This window comes from Trichomycterus rosablanca, chromosome 4 (genome assembly GCF_030014385.1).
Source record: "Trichomycterus rosablanca isolate fTriRos1 chromosome 4, fTriRos1.hap1, whole genome shotgun sequence".
Classification (NCBI taxonomy): Eukaryota; Metazoa; Chordata; class Actinopteri; order Siluriformes; family Trichomycteridae; genus Trichomycterus; species Trichomycterus rosablanca.
This window is the reverse complement of record NC_085991.1, coordinates 629,847-647,631: the sequence shown is the minus strand read 5'-3', so window position 1 is coordinate 647,631 and position 17,785 is coordinate 629,847. Positions and strand designations below refer to the sequence as shown.

The window sequence follows — 17,785 nt, the reverse complement described above, 5'->3', positions numbered from 1 at the left end:
TTTTTTATTTATTTATTCTCTTTATTTCACAAAGCAGTTCATCCAGAAGGCGGTAACATCTCCCGAAAGTATGTGGACACACCCCTGATCGTTACGTTTAGATGTTTCAGCCACACACGGTGGCTCGGTGGGTAGCACTGACGCCTCACAGCAAGGAGGTCCTGGGTTAGATCACCAGTCGGGGTCCTTTCTGTGTGGAGTACATGTGTGTGTAATGTGTGTGTGTGTTTATATGTGTGTGTATGTGTGTGTTTATATGTGTGTGCGTATGTGTGTGCGTATGTGTGTGTTTATATGTGTGTGCGTATGTGTGTGTGTAATGTTTGTGTGTGTGTGTGTAATGTTTATGTGTGTGTGTTTATATGTGTGTGCGTATGTGTGTGTTTATATGTGTGTGTGTGTGTATGTGTGTGTTTGTGTGTGTTTATATGTGTGTGTATGTGTGTGTTTGTGTGTGTGTGTGTGTGTGTATGTGTGTGTTTATATGTGTGTGTATGTGTGTGTTTATGTGTGTTTATGTGTGTGTGTGTGTTTGTATGTGTGTGTTTATGTGTGTTTATATGTGTGTGTGTGTGTGTGTGTGTGTGTATGTGTGTGTGTGTATGTGTGTGTTTATGTGTGTGTGTAATGTTTATGTGTGTGTGTAATGTTTATGTATGTGTGTGTGTGTATGTATGAGTGTGTGTGTGTGTATTTGTATGTGTGTGTGTGTATGTATGAGTGTGTATGTGTGTGTGTGTAATGTTTATGTATGTGTGTGTTTTTATGTGTGTGTGTGTGTGTAATGTTTATGTATGTGTGTGTGTATGTATGAGTGTGTGTGTGTATGTGTGTGTGTAATGTTTATGTATGTGTGTGTGTGTGTATGTATGAGTGTATGTGTGTGTTTATATGCGTGTGTGTGTTTGTGTTTATGTGTGTGTGTGTGTGTGTGTGTGTATATGTATGTGTGTGTGTGTGTGTGTATACATGTGTGTGTGCCCTGCGATGGACTGGCGCCCCGTCCAGGGTGTTACTGTGTGCCTTGCGCCCATTGAAAAGCTGGGATAGGCTCCACCCCCTCCCCCTCCCTGACCCTGATTGGATAAGTGCTTAAGACAGTGAGTGTTTCAGCCACACCCACCGCTAACAGCTCCCGATAATCTGCCTCAGCGCCGAGCTCAGATCCGGGTACTGGTAGCGGTATCCCGACCCCAGGGTCCGCTTGGGTACGACTCTCTGCCCCCGCGTGAGGATCATGCCGCGTTCCCGACCCAGCGCCAGGTTCAGCGCCAGCTCGGGAACAGGGAACAGGGTGGGACGGTTCAGGACGCGCCCCAGTTCCTTGGTGAACTCCAGGTTGGTGTTTAAACTGGGAGCGACGCCGTTATAAACCTCCGGCTGTACCGAGTGGGGCGATGACGACGACGACGGCAGGTTGTGAGCGATTATTCCGGCTAAATCTGAGACGTGGATCCAGGGGAAGGGCTGGCATCCGGAGCCCAGCGTCCCTCCCAGACCCAGCCAGAACGGAGTTAGCATCTGCTTTATAGCGCCACCGTCACGACCCAGAACCACGCCTGGAAATAAAAAACACAGAGCGCTACGTCACTTCACTGCAACAGCATTACTGATTACTAATGCGCTGGTGCTTTGTGCACTATTTTATCACACAAGCTGGCTAGTAAACCTCATCGAGGGGTCACCTGATCTGACGATGACCTGTCTGGTGGTTTTAGCGACGTCCTCAGGGAGTCGCGCCGCCTCCTCCCACTCCCTCACCAGCCGAGACCAGAGGTCGAAGGGCGTCCACTCGCTGTCCTCCGTGTACTGGGCGTCCAGACTGGGTTTGTAACACGCTAACAACACAGAGGAGCACATGAGACTCTGCTGTGGCGCTCCTAGGCCAGCAGGGGTCGCCAACGTGCACAATGAAATGAAGGGAATTGAAGATGACCCAGGACTCACCCATTCCGGTGACGAGGACCCAGGACCGCGGAGGATCATGGGAGTTAGCGATGGCGGTCGCTAAGGCTGTGGTGCTGCTCAGTCGACTGGAGAACACGTCCTCCCGGTAACTCTGGTTCCACCTACACCGTCACGGAGGAGCCTGTTTATTTAATCAGTCTGAGGTAGTCATGCACTGACTGATGCTTCTGTTTGTTGCTTTGCATATTAGCCCTCTAGTCCCAGTACAAAATCAAAGCAGCAGCTATACTTAGTGGCAGCAGTTTGGGGAAGGCCCTATCTGTTTAATCTCAATTCGATCTGGATCATCAGCCAATCAGCGGGCTGCCACACAGCCTCAGGGACACGGGTTCGGTCCACGCTTCTGGTCGCTATGTCTGTGTGGGTTTCCTCCGGGTACTCCGGTCTCTCCCATCTGCTCTGAACGACCCCCTGTGTAAGAGAGTGGGTGTGTGACCCGGCCCGGGTGTGTCAGGGTTCAGGATCAGCGTGAACAGAGTGACGTGTGTGTGTGTGTGTGTGTGTGTGTGTGTGTGTGTGTGTGTGTGTGTGTGTGTGTGTGTGTGTGTGTGTGTGTGTGTGTGTGTGTGTGTGTGTGTGTGTGTGTGTGTGTGTGTGTGTGTGTGTGTGTGTGTGTGTGTGTGTGTGTGTGTGTGTGTGTGACGGTACCATCTCAGAGGGTTCAGGATATTTTCACCAGCCAGGTTCACCGCAGCTTCACACCGAGGGAGTCCCGATGCATCCACCTCCTCCTGGAGATCCAGGAATCAGAACAAAGCGGTCATTAATAACCTGATCAACTTTGATCAGCGGTGGAACCGTTAGTGTTCTGTGATGGTTCCAGTAAATCCACAAACTGTTCAAGCACCAGAGAACACGAGCATGAATGAGAAGAAAGAAGGGAAAGAAATCAATAGAACAGACAAGAGAACAAAAAAGATCAAAGCAAAAGATCAAAGAAGACGAGAAGAAAAGAGAAAATATTCACTATACAGGACAAAAGTATTGGGACGTCCCTTCTAATGACTGAATTCATGTGTTTCAGCCACAAGAGTTGCTAACCGGAGTAATAATTCGATCATATAAAAGAAATGTTGTGCTTCCGACTCTGCAGCAACCGTTTAGGGAAGGTCCTTTACTGTTCCAGCATGAGCGAGCTTTAACTGATCATCAGGGCACAAATTCCCACACACAGACGCACTTCAGATGCTCATGAGAAGCCTCTCAGTAGAGCGGATGTTGTTCTAGCTGAACAGATCACACAGACGTCAGCATGTTTTTGTAATGGGACGTCCGACAAGCTCACGGTCAGGCGTCCCAATACTTTTGGCTCTATAATGCAAGTGTGAAAGAGGAAGAAAGAAAAGAAGGAAGAAAAATGACTGTAAAGATCAAAGAGAGAGAGAGAGAGAGACATCAGATCATGATTATTATTATTATTATTATTATTAATACTTTGGTACCCAGGTGATCCGTCCTGGACCCGGTGTTCTGGATATAACTGTGACCTCGTGACCTTTGCTTTTAAGAAGTCGGATGAGCTCCCGTCCAACGAACCCAGAACCTCCACCTGATCAAGAACAACAAATTATAAACAGGAATGAACAGCGAGGGAGTGAAAAATGTCTGACGGCGTCATCGTCCACAGTCCAGCGAGCTTTACACGACTATGATGTTTGCTGCTGATCACGTGATTAAACAAAATGCAGACGGATGAGCTAAACTCGCAATAACATGAGTATAAAGCTCGCTGGACTGTGGACAGAAATGCTGATAAAGGTTATTGAGGATGTTCTTCATGACACAGAACCATGTGCACTCATTTAAAGACGGATTTAATACGTTTTTACGTGGAAATCAATTAATCAGGTTGTCTGAACAGTCATATTACTGGACATTTCTAAAATCTGGGATGCAAAGAGGGTTCAAATTAATTTTAGAGATATTATAGAATTATCTGATTTAACTCGCGGGTCTTAATGTGTTACCTGACCAATCAGAGGAGCTGTAAATATGATTTGAGCCAATCACCACACAGGAGGCGGGATTAGAGACGAAACGGGTAAGCTGTAAATCTGCTAACATTTCTGTTCTATTATAGTCTTTAAATATGAGATTCAAAAGTGAATTAAACAAATTTGCAGATTATATTTCGATTAATAAATGTTTATAGAGCGAAGTAGTGCAACGCGACAGTGAAATTATATAAATCATATCAAACTGCACATTTCTATACAGAACTAGCAAGTTAATTAACTTAAGAATCAAAAGAGTACAACCGAATTCCAGACAAATAAACTTACCGATTAATATTCTCATTTTTATGAGAGTTTTGTACAGAAAATAAGAACTCTGTCCTTGTCTACATTAACCTGCGTTATACAACCACACGCTGTTTACCAGGATTGACCTAAATACGGATCCGTAGGATGGTCACGTGTCTAGATGTGGACCGACTTAGCCGCCATATTGGTGAGGGAAATACCGAAACACGTGTTTCATTTTATTTTGTTTAACTGTTCGGTATTTTAAACAGCTGCAGATTCTGTTTTATCATATAAACATTATATCAAGCAAGGGTCCAGTTTACGCCAAAAATTACCTTAATAATTACAAACTAAATTCCAAAAACGTAAGGACAACAGATGAAACTGTAAATAAAGATAAGAAGCAGTGATTTGTAGATTGGTTTACACTGCAGTTTAATAGAGGGTTTGTTTCTGCACATTCAGGAGCAAAATGTTAAAATCACACGAGAGGTTCAGTCAATAAAAAAGCATTTATACAAAACGTGTTGAGTTTATTTAATGATTTAAAAGCATTCAGCATATAATGACTGTACACGAGTGTTGAGTGATATGGGTGTGACATGATGAAGGTTTGCTGGGAGTGTGAACACATTATCATCGTAGACTTCATGCAGGCTGCATGTGACAAAGAACAGACGAATAAAACATTGACCTTTATTCCTAAATAAAACCCACGTCTGTGCTCGGTGCACAACCAGATCTGCTCATGTAAGCTCCATTAACTCCGGGCTTTATCTCAGAACCATCAGGACAGGCAGGAGAGTTTCCAGAAGATGAGCCGGGATTAAGCGCCGTGACTCATTCCGGCTGTGTGGAGCGGTAGCAGGTCGGAACACGCCGGCCTGGAGTTACGACGTCTATAAATCTGCATCAGTTCTCCAAACCAGCTGTGGTCTGAAACCTGAAGCCACGTGTTTCTTCTGGTTTGGTGTTTTACATCCAACCACAACAACAAAAAATGTTCCTCAGGATACAGAACGTGTTTGTTGGTTTTGTGTGTGTGTGTGTGTGTGTGTGTGTGTGTGTGTGTTGTTCCACACAGTGCAGATCAAGAACACAGCGGTAAGCATTTACTTATAAACTCTGAATCTTTATAATGTGAATTATAATAAATAAACACACAGGAAATTATGCAAAATATATTTTCTTATAAAAACAGACATTCTGACACAAACAACACAAATCAGCCCTGACTTTGGCTCTGAGCTGCTGGGCATCAACTCATAAGATGACCAAACATCATGTAAGTCGCCCTTACTGAGCCCATGCAGTGTGGGTCCATCTTTCGGGTCCTTCAGCACTGTCCCGCCGCGCTTCCGTTGGAGTCGGCGGCCTTTAACCCGAACACGGCTTGTCCCGCTTTGCTCAGTTTGCGGTTCATCCGAAGCGTCCTGCTGTTGATCTCGAGCGCCGTGCCCTCGAAGAGCCGCGCCATGAAGGACAGGCCGTCGGCGCGGATGTACGAGCGGCCCGCCAGCGTGTACAGGACGGGGTTAGCGCAGCTGCTGATGAAGGCCAGAGAGGACGTGGCAGCTCGGCTGGAGCGTGAGACGTTCTCCAAACTGTACGAAGAAATAGGATAGATATAAGATCGAAGGATTAGTTCAGAGACGTGGATTATCAGTCTGATTGTGTTTATGTAGGTTTATACGTACGTTTCTTTGAGCGAGGACTTCCGAGGAGCACACGCAGCCACCACCTGACAAAATCAGAAGGTCAAAAGTTTACATCCACTCCTGAGGGACGTGTATTTTATGATCGCTTTCAGGTTTCAGTGATTTTTGCAACTGTTATTTTTCTGTGACTGAATATTCGCTCGTCAAAAACACGATAATCTTTCAGTGCTGAGATCTGGAGCTCTGGAGTTTGAATCTCAGCTGTGCTATCAGCTGGCCGAGCAGCGCTGCTGGAGTTTTTAAACACCGTGTCCACTCACTGTCCACTCTATTAGACACTCCTACCTAGTCGGTCCACCTTGTAGATGTAAAGTCAGAGACGATCGCTCATCTATTGCTGCTGTTTCAGTCGGTCATCTTCTAGACCTTCATCAGTGGTCACAGGACGCTGTTGGCTGGATATTATTGGTTGGTGGACTATTGTCAGTCCAGCAGTAACAGTGAGGTATTTAAAAACTCCAGCAGCGCTGCTGTGTCTGATCCACTCATACCAGCACAACACACACTAACACACCACCACCATGTCAGTGTCACTGCAGTGCTGAGAATCATCCACCACCTAAATAATGCCTGCTCTGTGGTGGTCCTGTGGTGGTCCTGACCATTGAAGAACAGCATAAAAGGGGCTAACAAAGCATGTAGAGAAACAGATGGACTACAGTCAGTAATTGTAGAACTACAAAGTGCTTCTATATGGTAAGTGGAGCTAATAAAATGGACAGTGAGTGTAGAAACAAGTGTATATACAGTGTATCACAAAAGTCAGTACACCCCTCACATTTCTGCAAATATTTCATTATATCTTTTCATGGGACAACACTATAGACATGAAACTTGGATATAACTTAGAGTAGTCAGTGTACAACTTGTATAGCAGTGTAGATTTACTGTCTTCTGAAAATAACTCAACACACAGCCATTAATGTCTAAATAGCTGGCAACATAAGTGAGTACACCCCACAGTGAACATGTCCAAATTGTGCCCAAATGTGTCGTTGTCCCTCCCTGGTGTCATGTGTCAAGGTCCCAGGTGTAAATGGGGAGCAGGGCTGTTAAATTTGGTGTTTTGGGTACAATTCTCTCATACTGGCCACTGGATATTCAACATGGCACTTCATGGCAAAGAACTCTCTGAGGATGTGAGAAATAGAATTGTTGCTCTCCACAACGATGGCCTGGGCTATAAGAAGATTGCTAACACCCTGAAACTTAGCTACAGCATGGTGGCCAAGGTCATACAGCGGTTTTCCAGGACAGGTTCCACTCGGAACAGGCTTCGCCAGGGTCGACCAAAGAAGTTGAGTCCACGTGTTCGGCGTCATATCCAGAGGTTGGCTTTAAAAAATAGACACATGAGTGCTGCCAGCATTGCTGCAGAGGTTGAAGACGTGGGAGGTCAGCCTGTCAGTGCTCAGACCATACGCCGCACACTGCATCAACTCGGTCTGCATGGTCGTCATCCCAGAAGGAAGCTGACGCACAAGAAAGCCCGCGAACAGTTTGCTGAAGACAAGCAGTCCAAGAACATGGATTACTGGAATGCCCTGTGGTCTGACGAGACCAAGATAAACTTGTTTGGCTCAGATGGTGTCCAGCATGTGTGGCGGCGCCCTGGTGAGAAGTACCAAGACAACTGTATCTTGCCTACAGTCAAGCATGGTGGTGGTAGCATCATGGTCTTGGGCTGCATGAGTGTTGCTGGCACTGGGGAGCTGCGGTTCATTGAGGGAAACATGAATTCCAACATGTACTGTGACATTCTGAAACAGAGCATGATCCCCTCCCTTCGAAAACTGGGCCTCATGGCAGTTTTCCAACAGGATAACGACCCCAAACACAACCTCCAAGATGACAACTGCCTTGCTGAGGAAGCTGAAGGTAAAGGTGATGGACTAAACCCAATTGAGCACCTGTGGCGCATCCTCAAGTGGAAGGTGGAGGAGTTCAAGGTGTCTAACATCCACCAGCTCCGTGATGTCATCATGGAGGAGTGGAAGAGGATTCCAGTAGCAACCTGTGCAGCTCTGGTGAATTCCATGCCCAGGAGGGTTAAGGCAGTGCTGGATAATAATGGTGGTCACATAAAATATTGACACTTTGGGCACAATTTGGACATGTTCACTGTGGGGTGTACTCACTTATGTTGCCAGCTATTTAGACATTAATGGCTGTGTGTTGAGTTATTTTCAGAAGACAGTAAATCTACACTGCTATACAAGTTGTACACTGACTACTCTAAGTTATATCCAAGTTTCATGTCTATAGTGTTGTCCCATGAAAAGATATAATAAAATATTTGCAAAAATGTGAGGGGTGTACTTACTTTTGTGATACACTGTATATATATATACTGTATATATACAGTATGTCCCAGTATAAACTGAACACCCTGAACAGGACACCAATCCATCATGGTCATCATTATTGGCCACTCAAGAAATATCCAATAATGCCCGTCTGTAGATGCCCGGCCAACCGATAGCACCTCCGAGGATTAGAACCCTGGGTAATATGATAACATGGATGGAAACGTCGAGGTCACTCACCTGGAGGATGTTGTTGACGTGATAGGGCAGCCAGAAAATGCCGAAGGTGACGATGATGGCGAGGATGAGGTTCTCACTGCGTACTTTCCTCTTAAACCTGGTCTGTCTGAGACGGTGGAGGATGCAGACGTAACTGCCCACGATCATCCCGTACGGCAACAGGAAGCCCACCACGGTCTCGGTGCTAAAGTGGAACACTTCCTGTTACGGCAGAAACAAAAGTACATTTAGACCATAAAAAGTTGGGACGTGTGATGTGTTTCATTGATCAGCTTCATTCCAGTTTGTAAATAGAAACACGTTTAGAATTTGATCCCTGTAATACACTCCAAAAAAGTCAGGACGGGGGCGTGTTCCCCCCCCTGTGTTCCCCCCTGTGTTCTATCTGCGTTCCTATTAATTCCACTGTTTAATGCATGAGGAACTGAGGACTCTAATGGTTGCAGGTTTGTGAGTGGAATTTTTTATATTAATAAATAATAAATAAATAAATAAAATAAGAAATAAATAAAATAAGAAATAAATAAATAAATAAGAAATAAAATAAATAATAAAATAAATAAATAAATGAATGAATAAATAAATAAAGTGTGTAAAACATGATGGTAAAATCCTAATAAATAAACAATAAATAAATAAATAAGTAAAATAAATAAATAAACTATAAATAATCAATAAAAAAATAATAATAATAATAAATAAATAAACAAATAAATAAAATAAATGAATGAATAAATAAATAAAGTGTTTAAAACATGACAATAAAATTCAAATAAATAAATAAATAGTGTGTAAAACATGACGTTATAATCCTAATAAATAAATGAATGAATGAATAAATAAATAAATTAATAAATAATAAATAAATAATAAGTAAATAAATAATAAATAAATAAATAATGATAAAATAAATAATAAATTAATTAATAAATTAGTTAATAAGTAAATAAATAAATAAATGAATAAATAAATAAATAAAAGCACGTACGTATTTGGGCTCGGTGTGATTGTGAGAGCACAGCCGCTGCGTCTCACTTTTCTCTTTCTCGTCCCGGAACATCAGAGCCGGGATGGCGAGCGCGAACACGAGTCCCCACACCGCCGCGAGCGCGCTCAGTACGACCTTCCTCCGCGTGAAGCGGTGCACGCGGTGCGGCCACAGCACGGCCACCAGCCTGTGCAGGCTCATGAGCGTGATGAGCATGATGGAGGCGTACATGTTGGTGTTGCACAGGTAGAACAGCAGCTTGCACATGACACGCCCGAACACCCACGACTGCTTCGCCAGGTAAACCACGAAGAACACGGTGAGGCACATGATGGCGCCGTCGGCCATCGCCAGGTTCAGGATGATCAGCGTGGTGACCGAGCGTTTGCGGGCGCGTGCCAGGATGCTCCAGATGACGAAGAGGTTACCGGGGACGCCCAGGAGGAACACCACGGCGAGGACCAGCGCGCCGATGACGAACGAGACGTTCTGAGGCCCGTCGGTGCTGGAGGGAGTCGTAGCGTTTTCTGGAGTCATCAGGAGAGACTGTAGGAAACATAAACATCTGTTAGCATCATAACGATTTTATTTTAGCTTATAAGAGGAGGAACTAATCAGGTCAGGTTAGCTAACTTTAGCTAGGGATCTCTTTAGAATCCTGTCAGGTTAGCTCATGTTAGCCAGTCAGCAAGAGCTAGCATTAGGAATATCTCATGTTTTTAAATATGACTAAAATTCTTCTAAAAAATCAAGTTAGCTTATAGCATGTTTGAGCTAAAGTTAAACATAAACATTTTGACACAAATTCTGTCAGAATCCTGTCAGGTTAACTCATATTAGCCAGCTAGCAAGAGCTAGCAATATAAATACCTCATGTTATTGAATCTTACTCAAAGTAATCTAAAAAATACTCTAAGATTAGCTTATATTAGCAAGAATCTAGATAAGAAGTAAGGTTAGCTTATAGCATGTCTAAGCTAGTGTTAAAAATAAACATTTCTGACATAAATCCTGTCAAAATCCTGTCAGGTTAGCTCATGTTAGCCAGCCAGCAATAACTGGCATAGGAAATAACTCATGAGTAGCTTATATTAGCAAGTATTTATATAAACAATCAAATTAGCTTATAGCATGTCTGAGCTAGCATTAAAAAACAAATATTTTTGACACAAATCCTGTCAGAAATCCTCTCAGTTTAGCTTATGTTAACTGCCAGAAAGAGTCAGCATAAAAATATAACTCAAAGTCTTCTCAGAAATGCTGTAAAATTAGCTTATATTAGCAAGAATTCAAATAAAAAGTTAATGTAGCTTATAGCATGTCTGAGCTAGGATTAAAAACAAACAATTCCTGTCAGAATCCTGTCAGGTTAGCTTAATAACTCATGAGTAGCTTATATTAACAAGTATATATATACAGGGGTTGGACAAAATAACTGAAACGCCTGGTTTTAGACCACAATAATTTATTAGTATGGTGTAGGGCCTCCTTTTGCGGCCAATACAGCGTCAATTCGTCTTGGAAATGACATATACAAGTCCTGCACAGTGGTCAGAGGGATTTTAAGCCATTCTTCTTGCAGGATAGTGGCCAGGTCACTACGTGATGCTGGTGGAGGAAAACGTTTCCTGACTCGCTTCTCCAAAACACCCCAAATTGGCTCAATAATATTTAGATCTGGTGACTGTGCAGGCCATGGGAGATGTTCAACTTCACTTTCATGTTCATCAAACCAATCTTTCACCAGTCTTGCTGTGTGTATTGGTGCATTGTCATCCTGATACACGGCACCGCCTTTGGATGCACATGGTCCTCCAGAATGGTTCGGTAGTCCTTGGCAGTGACGCGCCCATCTAGCACAAGTATTGGGCCAAGGGAATGCCATGATATGGCAGCCCAAACCATCACTGATCCACCCCCATGCTTCACTCTGGGCATGCAACAGTCTGGGTGGTACGCTTCTTTGGGGCTTCTCCACACCGTAACTCTCCCGGATGTGGGGAAAACAGTAAAGGTGGACTCATCAGAGAACAATACATGTTTCACATTGTCCACAGCCCAAGATTTGCGCTCCTTGCACCATTGAAACCGACGTTTGGCATTGGCACGAGTGACCAAAGGTTTGGCTATAGCAGCCCGGCCGTGTATATCGACCCTGTGGAGCTCCCGACGGACAGTTCTGGTGGAAACAGGAGAGTTGAGGTGCACATTTAATTCTGCCGTGATTTGGGCAGCCGTGGTTTTATGTTTTTTGGATACAATCCGGGTTAGCACCCGAACATCCCTTTCAGACAGCTTCCTCTTGCGTCCACAGTTAATCCTGTTGGATGTGGTTTGTCCTTCTTGGTGGTATGCTGACATTACCCTGGATACCGTGGCTCTTGATACATCACAAAGACTTGCTGTCTTGGTCACAGATGCGCCAGCAAGACGTGCACCAACAATTTGTCCTCTTTTGAACTCTGGTATGTCACCCATAATGTTGTGTGCATTGCAATATTTTGAGCAAAACTGTGCTCTTACCCTGCTAATTGAACCTTCACACTCTGCTCTTACTGGTGCAATGTGCAATTAATGAAGATTGGCCACCAGACTGGTCCAATTTAGCCATGAAACCTACCACACTAAAATGACAGGTGTTTCAGTTATTTTGTCCAACCCCTGTATATAAGGCAGCTTATAGCATGTCTGAGCTTAAGTTAAAAACAAACATTTCAGACACAAATACTGTCAGAATCCTCTCAGCTTAGCTCATGTTAGCCAGCTATTAAGAGTTAGCATAAACATATGACTCAAAGTCTTCTCAGAAATGCTGTAAAATTAGCTTATATAAGCAAGAATATAGATAATAAGTTGGGTTAGCCTATAGCATGTCTGAGCTAAAGTTAAAAATAAACATTTCTGACACAAATCCTGTCAGGTTAGCCAGCTAGCAAGAGCTAGCAATAGAAATATCTCGTGTTTTGTAATATGACTCGAAATCTTCTCAGAAATGCTATAAAAGTAGCTTAAATTAGCTAGAATTTAGATAAGAAGTTTATTTAGCTTATAGCATGTCTGTGCTAAAGTTAAAAACAAACATTTTTGACACAAATTCTGTCAGAATCCTGTCAGGTTAGCTCATATTAGCCAGCCAGCGAGAGCTAGCATTATAAATAGCTCATGTTTTTAAATATGATGCAAAATCTCCTCAGAAATACTGTAAGATTAGCTTATATTAGCATTTCAGACACAAATCCTGTCAGAATCCTGTCATGTTAGCCAGTCAGCAAGAGCTAAGATCTAATTAGATTAGCTTATATTAGCAGGAATTTATATTTATATAAAGAAAAGTAAAAAATAATAAACATTTCTGTCAGAATCCTGTCAGGTTAGCTCATGTTAGCATGTTAGCTAAAAGGAGTTTATATTAATATCATATGAAACCACTTCAGTCAGATCCTGTCAGGTTAGCCAGTTAGCTAAATTAGCAGTGAGGATTGTGAGTGTTGGTAAACGCGGGTTACAGCGGTGCTGTGTAAAAGTGCTGATGGTTTGATGTGAACGGTGAGCTGGCGGGAGAGTGAAGCGAACCTTACGGTGCAGTACAGGATGTGGTGTAGGTGTAGGTGTAGGTGGTGCACGAGTGAGCGCATCGATGTCAGTGATGGAGACGAGTTTGAACCTGCTGATTGTACTGAACTAACAGAATATTTCAGCTCGGGAGTCACAGAGTGTAAATGTGTTTCCTCAGGGTGATGCACTGTACGAGCAAAAGTATTGGGACGCCCCTTCTAACTACATGCGTTTCAACCACAGCAGTTACTAACAGGTAATAAATCAGTCATATAAATGAGAGGACATGCTTCTGACTGTGCAGCAACAGTTTAGGGAAGGTCCATTCGGTTTAACAAAACTCCAGCGTCTGCAAAGGATTTATTTCTGAAGCTCTAGGACTCCAGTGTACCACAGCGAGAGCCTAATGCGAGGAACAACGGTTGGGACGCCTCTTGTAATTATCGAGTTCACGTGTTTCAGCCACAGCAGTTACTAACAGATGTAATAAATCAGTCGTATTTTTAGGGAAGTTTTTTTTTAGTTTAGGGAAGGTCCATTCGGCTGCAAGAGATTCATTTCAGAAGCTCTAGGACTCCAGTGAACCACAGCGAGATCCTAATGCGAGGAACACAGTTGGGACGCCACTTCTAATTATCCAGTTCACGTGTTTCAGCCACAGTAGTTACTAACAGATAATAAATCAGTCATATAAATGAGATGACATGCTTCTGAGTGTGCAGCAACAGTTTGGGGAAGGTCCATTCGGCTGCAAAGGATTTATTTCGGAAGCTCTAGGACTCCAGTGAACCACAGCGAGAGCCTAATGCGAGGAACAACGGTTAGGACACCTCTTCTAATTATTGAGTTCACATTTCAGCCACAGCAGCTATTAACAGGTAATAAATTAATCATACAGATGAGATGACATGCTTCTGAATGTGCAGCAACAGTTTAGGGAAGGTCCATTCAACTGCAAAGGATTTATTTCGGAAGCTGTAGGACTCTAGTGAACCACAGCGAGAGTGAAATGCAAGGAACAACGGTTCATGAAAACTCATTTTATGTACAAAAGTATTGGGACGCCCCTTCTAACTACATGCGTTTCAACCACAACAGTTACTAACAGGTAATAAATCAGTCATATAAATGAGAGGACATGCTTCTGACTGTGCAGCAACAGTTTAGGGAAGGTCCATTTGGTTTAACAAAACTCCAGCGTCTGCAAAGGATTTATTTCTGAAGCTCTAGGACTCCAGTGTACCACAGCGAGAGCCTAATGCGAGGAACAACGGTTGGGACGCCTCTTCTGATTATCGAGTTCACGTGTTTCAGCCACAGCAGTTACTAACAGATGTAATAAATCAGTCGTATTTTTAGGGACGTTTTTTTTAGTTTAGGGAAGGTCCATTCGGCTGCAAGAGATTCATTTCAGAAGCTCTAGGACTCCAGTGAACCACAGCGAGATCCTAATGCGAGGAACACAGTTGGGACGCCCCTTCTAATTATCCAGTTCACGTGTTTCAGCCACAGCAGTTACTAACAGATAATAAATCAGTCATATAAATGAGATGACATGCTTCTGAGTGTGCAGCAACAGTTTGGGGAAGGTCCATTCGGCTGCAAAGGATTTATTTCGGAAGCTCTAGGACTCCAGTGAACCACAGCGAGAGCCTAATGCGAGGAACAACGATTGGGACGCCCCTTCTAATTATCCAGTTCACGTGTTTCAGTCACAACAGTTACTAACTAATTATATAAAGAAAATGATGTGCTTCAGACTTTGCAGCAACAGTTTAGGGAAGGTCCTCTCCTGTTCCAGCATGAGTGAGCTCTATAAAGACATGAAGAAAAGCTTCTTGCACAGTTTAGGGAAGGTCCGTTCGGTTTACCAAAACTCCAGCGGCTGCAAAGGATTTATTTCGGAAGCTCTAGGACTCCAGTGAACCACAGCGAGATCCTAATGCGAGGAACACAGTTGGGACGCCCCTTCTAATTATCCAGTTCACATTTTAGCCACAACAGTTACTAACAGGTGTAATAAATAAGTCATATAAATGAGATGACATGCTTCTTAATGTGCAGCAAGAATTTAGGGAAGGTCCATTAGGTTTAATAAAACTCCCGTGTCTGCGAAGAATTTATTTCTGAAGCTCTAGGACTCCAGTGAACCACAGCGAGAGCCTAATGCGAGGAACAACAATTGGGACGCCCCTTCTAATTATCAAATTTACATGTTTCAGCCACAGCAGGTGTAATAAATCACTCTTATAAATGAGATGACATGCTTCTGAATGTGCAGCAACAGTTTAGGGAAGGTCCATTCGACTGCAAAGGATTTATTTCGGAAGCTCTAGGACTCCAATGAACCACAGCGAGATCCTAAAGCAAGGAACAACGGTTCATGAGAACTCATTTTATGTACAAAAGTATTGGGACACCCTTCTAATTATCGAGTTCACGGGCTTGAACCAGTGATCTTCTGATTACTAGTCCAGTACCTGAACTGCTACCCTAAACACATAGAGTTTCACTCTGTTTTAATAACGTTCGTTATAAATGGGACATCCATCAAGATCACAGTCAGGCGTCCACATACTTTTGGCTGGATTTACAGGCTGGATTAAACAGCGTCTCACATTCATAAGCTGATGTAAGTCTGACAAAATCCAACCATGTTGCTCCTGGAGTGTTTAGGAGGTAGCGGGCGTGTCTGAGCGGAGGCGGGCGTGTCTGAGCGGAGGTGGGCGTGTCTGAGCGGAGGCGGGCGTGTCTGAGCGGAGGTGGGCGTGTCTGAGCGGAGGTGGGCGTGTCTGAGTGGAGGTGGGCGTGTCTGTGAGTGGCAGTAATGGATATGTGTTTGGACGTGTGTTTAAGCTGAACTGACTGGAATGACTTTGACTAGGACGGGCGGGTGTGTCTGAGCTGAGGTGGTTGTGTCTGGTGGGCGTGTCCATGACTGACAGGTACATTGTTGAATAGGAAGAAGATTACATGGATGTGGATTCCTAAATGTTTAGGGATCAAATTTGGCTGAAGAATAAATGAATGGATGAATGTAAATACACAGACACGTTACTGAGTGATGGTCAGTTCTGTAGGTTCATATATGGATGGATGGATAAATATGTAGGTACATATACAGTATATATAAATATATCTATGTAAATAGATGAAATGATGGATAGATAGATTAACAGGTAGTTAAGTAAGTATGTAGGTGAATGGATGGATGGATGGATGGATTGATCAGGTCAGTGGATGTTGGATAGTTAGTTAGGTACATGTGTAGGTGAATGGATGAATGAATTGATTAACAGGGTGGATAAATAAGAAGCTACACTGGTGTGTATGTGAATAGATGAATGGGTGAGTAAGGAAGTGGTGAGTGGATGGATTAACAGTTAGTTAAGCAAGTATGTAGGTGAATGGATGAACTGATGGATGAATGGATTAATAGGTAGTTATGAATAGATGGTGGATGGATTAACAGTTTGTAGGTGAATGGATGGGTGGATAGATGGATAAACAGTTAGATTAGTATGTAGATGGATGGATGATGGGTGGAAGGAAGAATTGATAAGTAGATGGATGGTTGGATTAATGGGCGGATTAACAGGTAGTGAGGTATGTTGGTGATGGGTGGAAGGGAGGATTGATGGATGGATGGATAGATGATCAGGTTGTGAGGTAAGTATGTTAGAGATGGAATTGATTAAAAATACGTCATGTTGCAGTAGGAAGATGTTTTGAAATTCTATTTGATGTTATGTAACGCTAACACTCGTTATTAATAAGTTCATTATTCCTGAAGGATCTGGAGAAGGAAGCTCAGATAACCTCACATAAGTCCTCTCTTACAGTAAAAGTGGAGTGATGGACACCAGGATGACGTCTGGCTTCTTCTATGTTTCTCTGGATCACCAGACATCATCAAATGTTTATAAAAACAGATCTCCACCACTTTCATCCATCCATCAAAAAAGCTGAAGATTTTTTTTAAGAAGAGCCTTCAGAGAGGATTTTAAGTTTTTCTGGAAGGACATGATGGTCCTAGTCATAATGATCTCCATGTTTCCTGCGTCTATGGTCTAAACTCACGACTCACGAGGAAAGTGTTTGAGAGATTTAAAAGTGATGTGATGAAATGAAGGACGGATCTCTCACCAGTGTGGAACGAGGATGATGAAGATCTTTGACGTTCCCTCAGATAAATCCACAAGGATTTTAATGCTGAACCTTCTCTCCGTCCGTCTCAGGTTGTCATCCTGTCCTCACACGTCGTCCTTCAGAGTCTCCGAACCGGAATCCGTGTCTTCTTCTCGGTCTGGGTGTCTCTCTGAGCTCTGTGGTAGGTTCTCCGCAGCTTGAGGAGGACGGTGAGGGCGTATGGGTTTGTTCCCGTTCCTAAAAGCGAGAGCGTTTGTGTCTCACATGCTGGAGCTTGCTGGAGGAGAAGTGAGACAGTGAGAGGCGTGACGTTCACTTCTCCACCTCCACCCTTCATCTTTAACGTTCCTCTAATCCATCAGGTCTCCTGCCAAACTGTTATTACTGCTAATTCACACGCCAAGTGGAACAGAACAAAACATCCTGCACTTTAGGGGCTGGGGTAACTCTGGACTAGTGATCAGAAGGTTGCTGGTTCAAGATGACCCTTTTGGCCCTTCCTTGCCCAGCTATCCACTCAGCACTAACTGGTGTGGATGGTTTGATATGGACGTGGTGTGAATGGTGATTGGTTTGCATCCTCTTGCAGCAGGAACTCAACATTCACGAATCTAC

The 17,785-nt window shown here is 43.5% G+C and overlaps 2 protein-coding genes across 2 annotated transcripts; both read right to left on the bottom strand.

Moving 5' to 3' along the window:
• Nucleotides 1-689: 689 nt before the first annotated feature.
• sdr39u1 (short chain dehydrogenase/reductase family 39U, member 1) lies at nt 690-4,345 on the bottom strand. The gene is made up of 6 exons (XM_062993710.1): nt 4,251-4,345; nt 3,411-3,517; nt 2,617-2,699; nt 1,948-2,069; nt 1,686-1,838; nt 690-1,559 (listed from the first exon to the last, which is right to left on the bottom strand). Exons 1-6 carry the CDS (start codon nt 4,264-4,266, stop codon nt 1,126-1,128), a joined length of 915 nt encoding a protein of 304 aa, XP_062849780.1. The 5' UTR covers nt 4,267-4,345; the 3' UTR covers nt 690-1,125.
• A 1,038-nt stretch (nt 4,346-5,383) lies between these two features.
• ltb4r2b (leukotriene B4 receptor 2b) lies at nt 5,384-17,407 on the bottom strand. Its single transcript, XM_062993709.1, has 5 exons — nt 17,168-17,407; nt 9,463-10,012; nt 8,479-8,675; nt 5,912-5,955; nt 5,384-5,818 (listed from the first exon to the last, which is right to left on the bottom strand). The coding sequence occupies exons 2-5, from the start codon at nt 10,001-10,003 to the stop codon at nt 5,551-5,553; spliced, it is 1,050 nt and encodes a 349-aa protein (XP_062849779.1). The 5' UTR covers nt 10,004-10,012; nt 17,168-17,407; the 3' UTR covers nt 5,384-5,550.
• Nucleotides 17,408-17,785: the final 378 nt, after the last annotated feature.

Bases quoted from the DNA above. Each gene is read 5' to 3' on its own strand.
- ltb4r2b (XM_062993709.1), bottom strand. From the start codon at position 10,003: ATGACTCCAGAAAACGCTACGACTCCCTCCAGCACCGACGGGCCTCAG. The intron at 8,676-9,462 runs GTGCTTTTATTT...CGTAACAGGAAG, and splicing joins CACCGAGCCCAAATACGTAC to TGTTCCACTTTAGCACCGAG. The intron at 5,819-5,911 runs GTACGTATAAAC...TTCTTCGTACAG, and splicing joins AAGTCCTCGCTCAAAGAAAC to TTTGGAGAACGTCTCACGCT.
- sdr39u1 (XM_062993710.1), bottom strand. The intron at 2,700-3,410 runs GTACCAAAGTAT...CTGGATCTCCAG, and splicing joins GTCCAGGACGGATCACCTGG to GAGGAGGTGGATGCATCGGG. The intron at 1,839-1,947 runs GTGAGTCCTGGG...CTGTGTTGTTAG, and splicing joins GGTCCTCGTCACCGGAATGG to CGTGTTACAAACCCAGTCTG.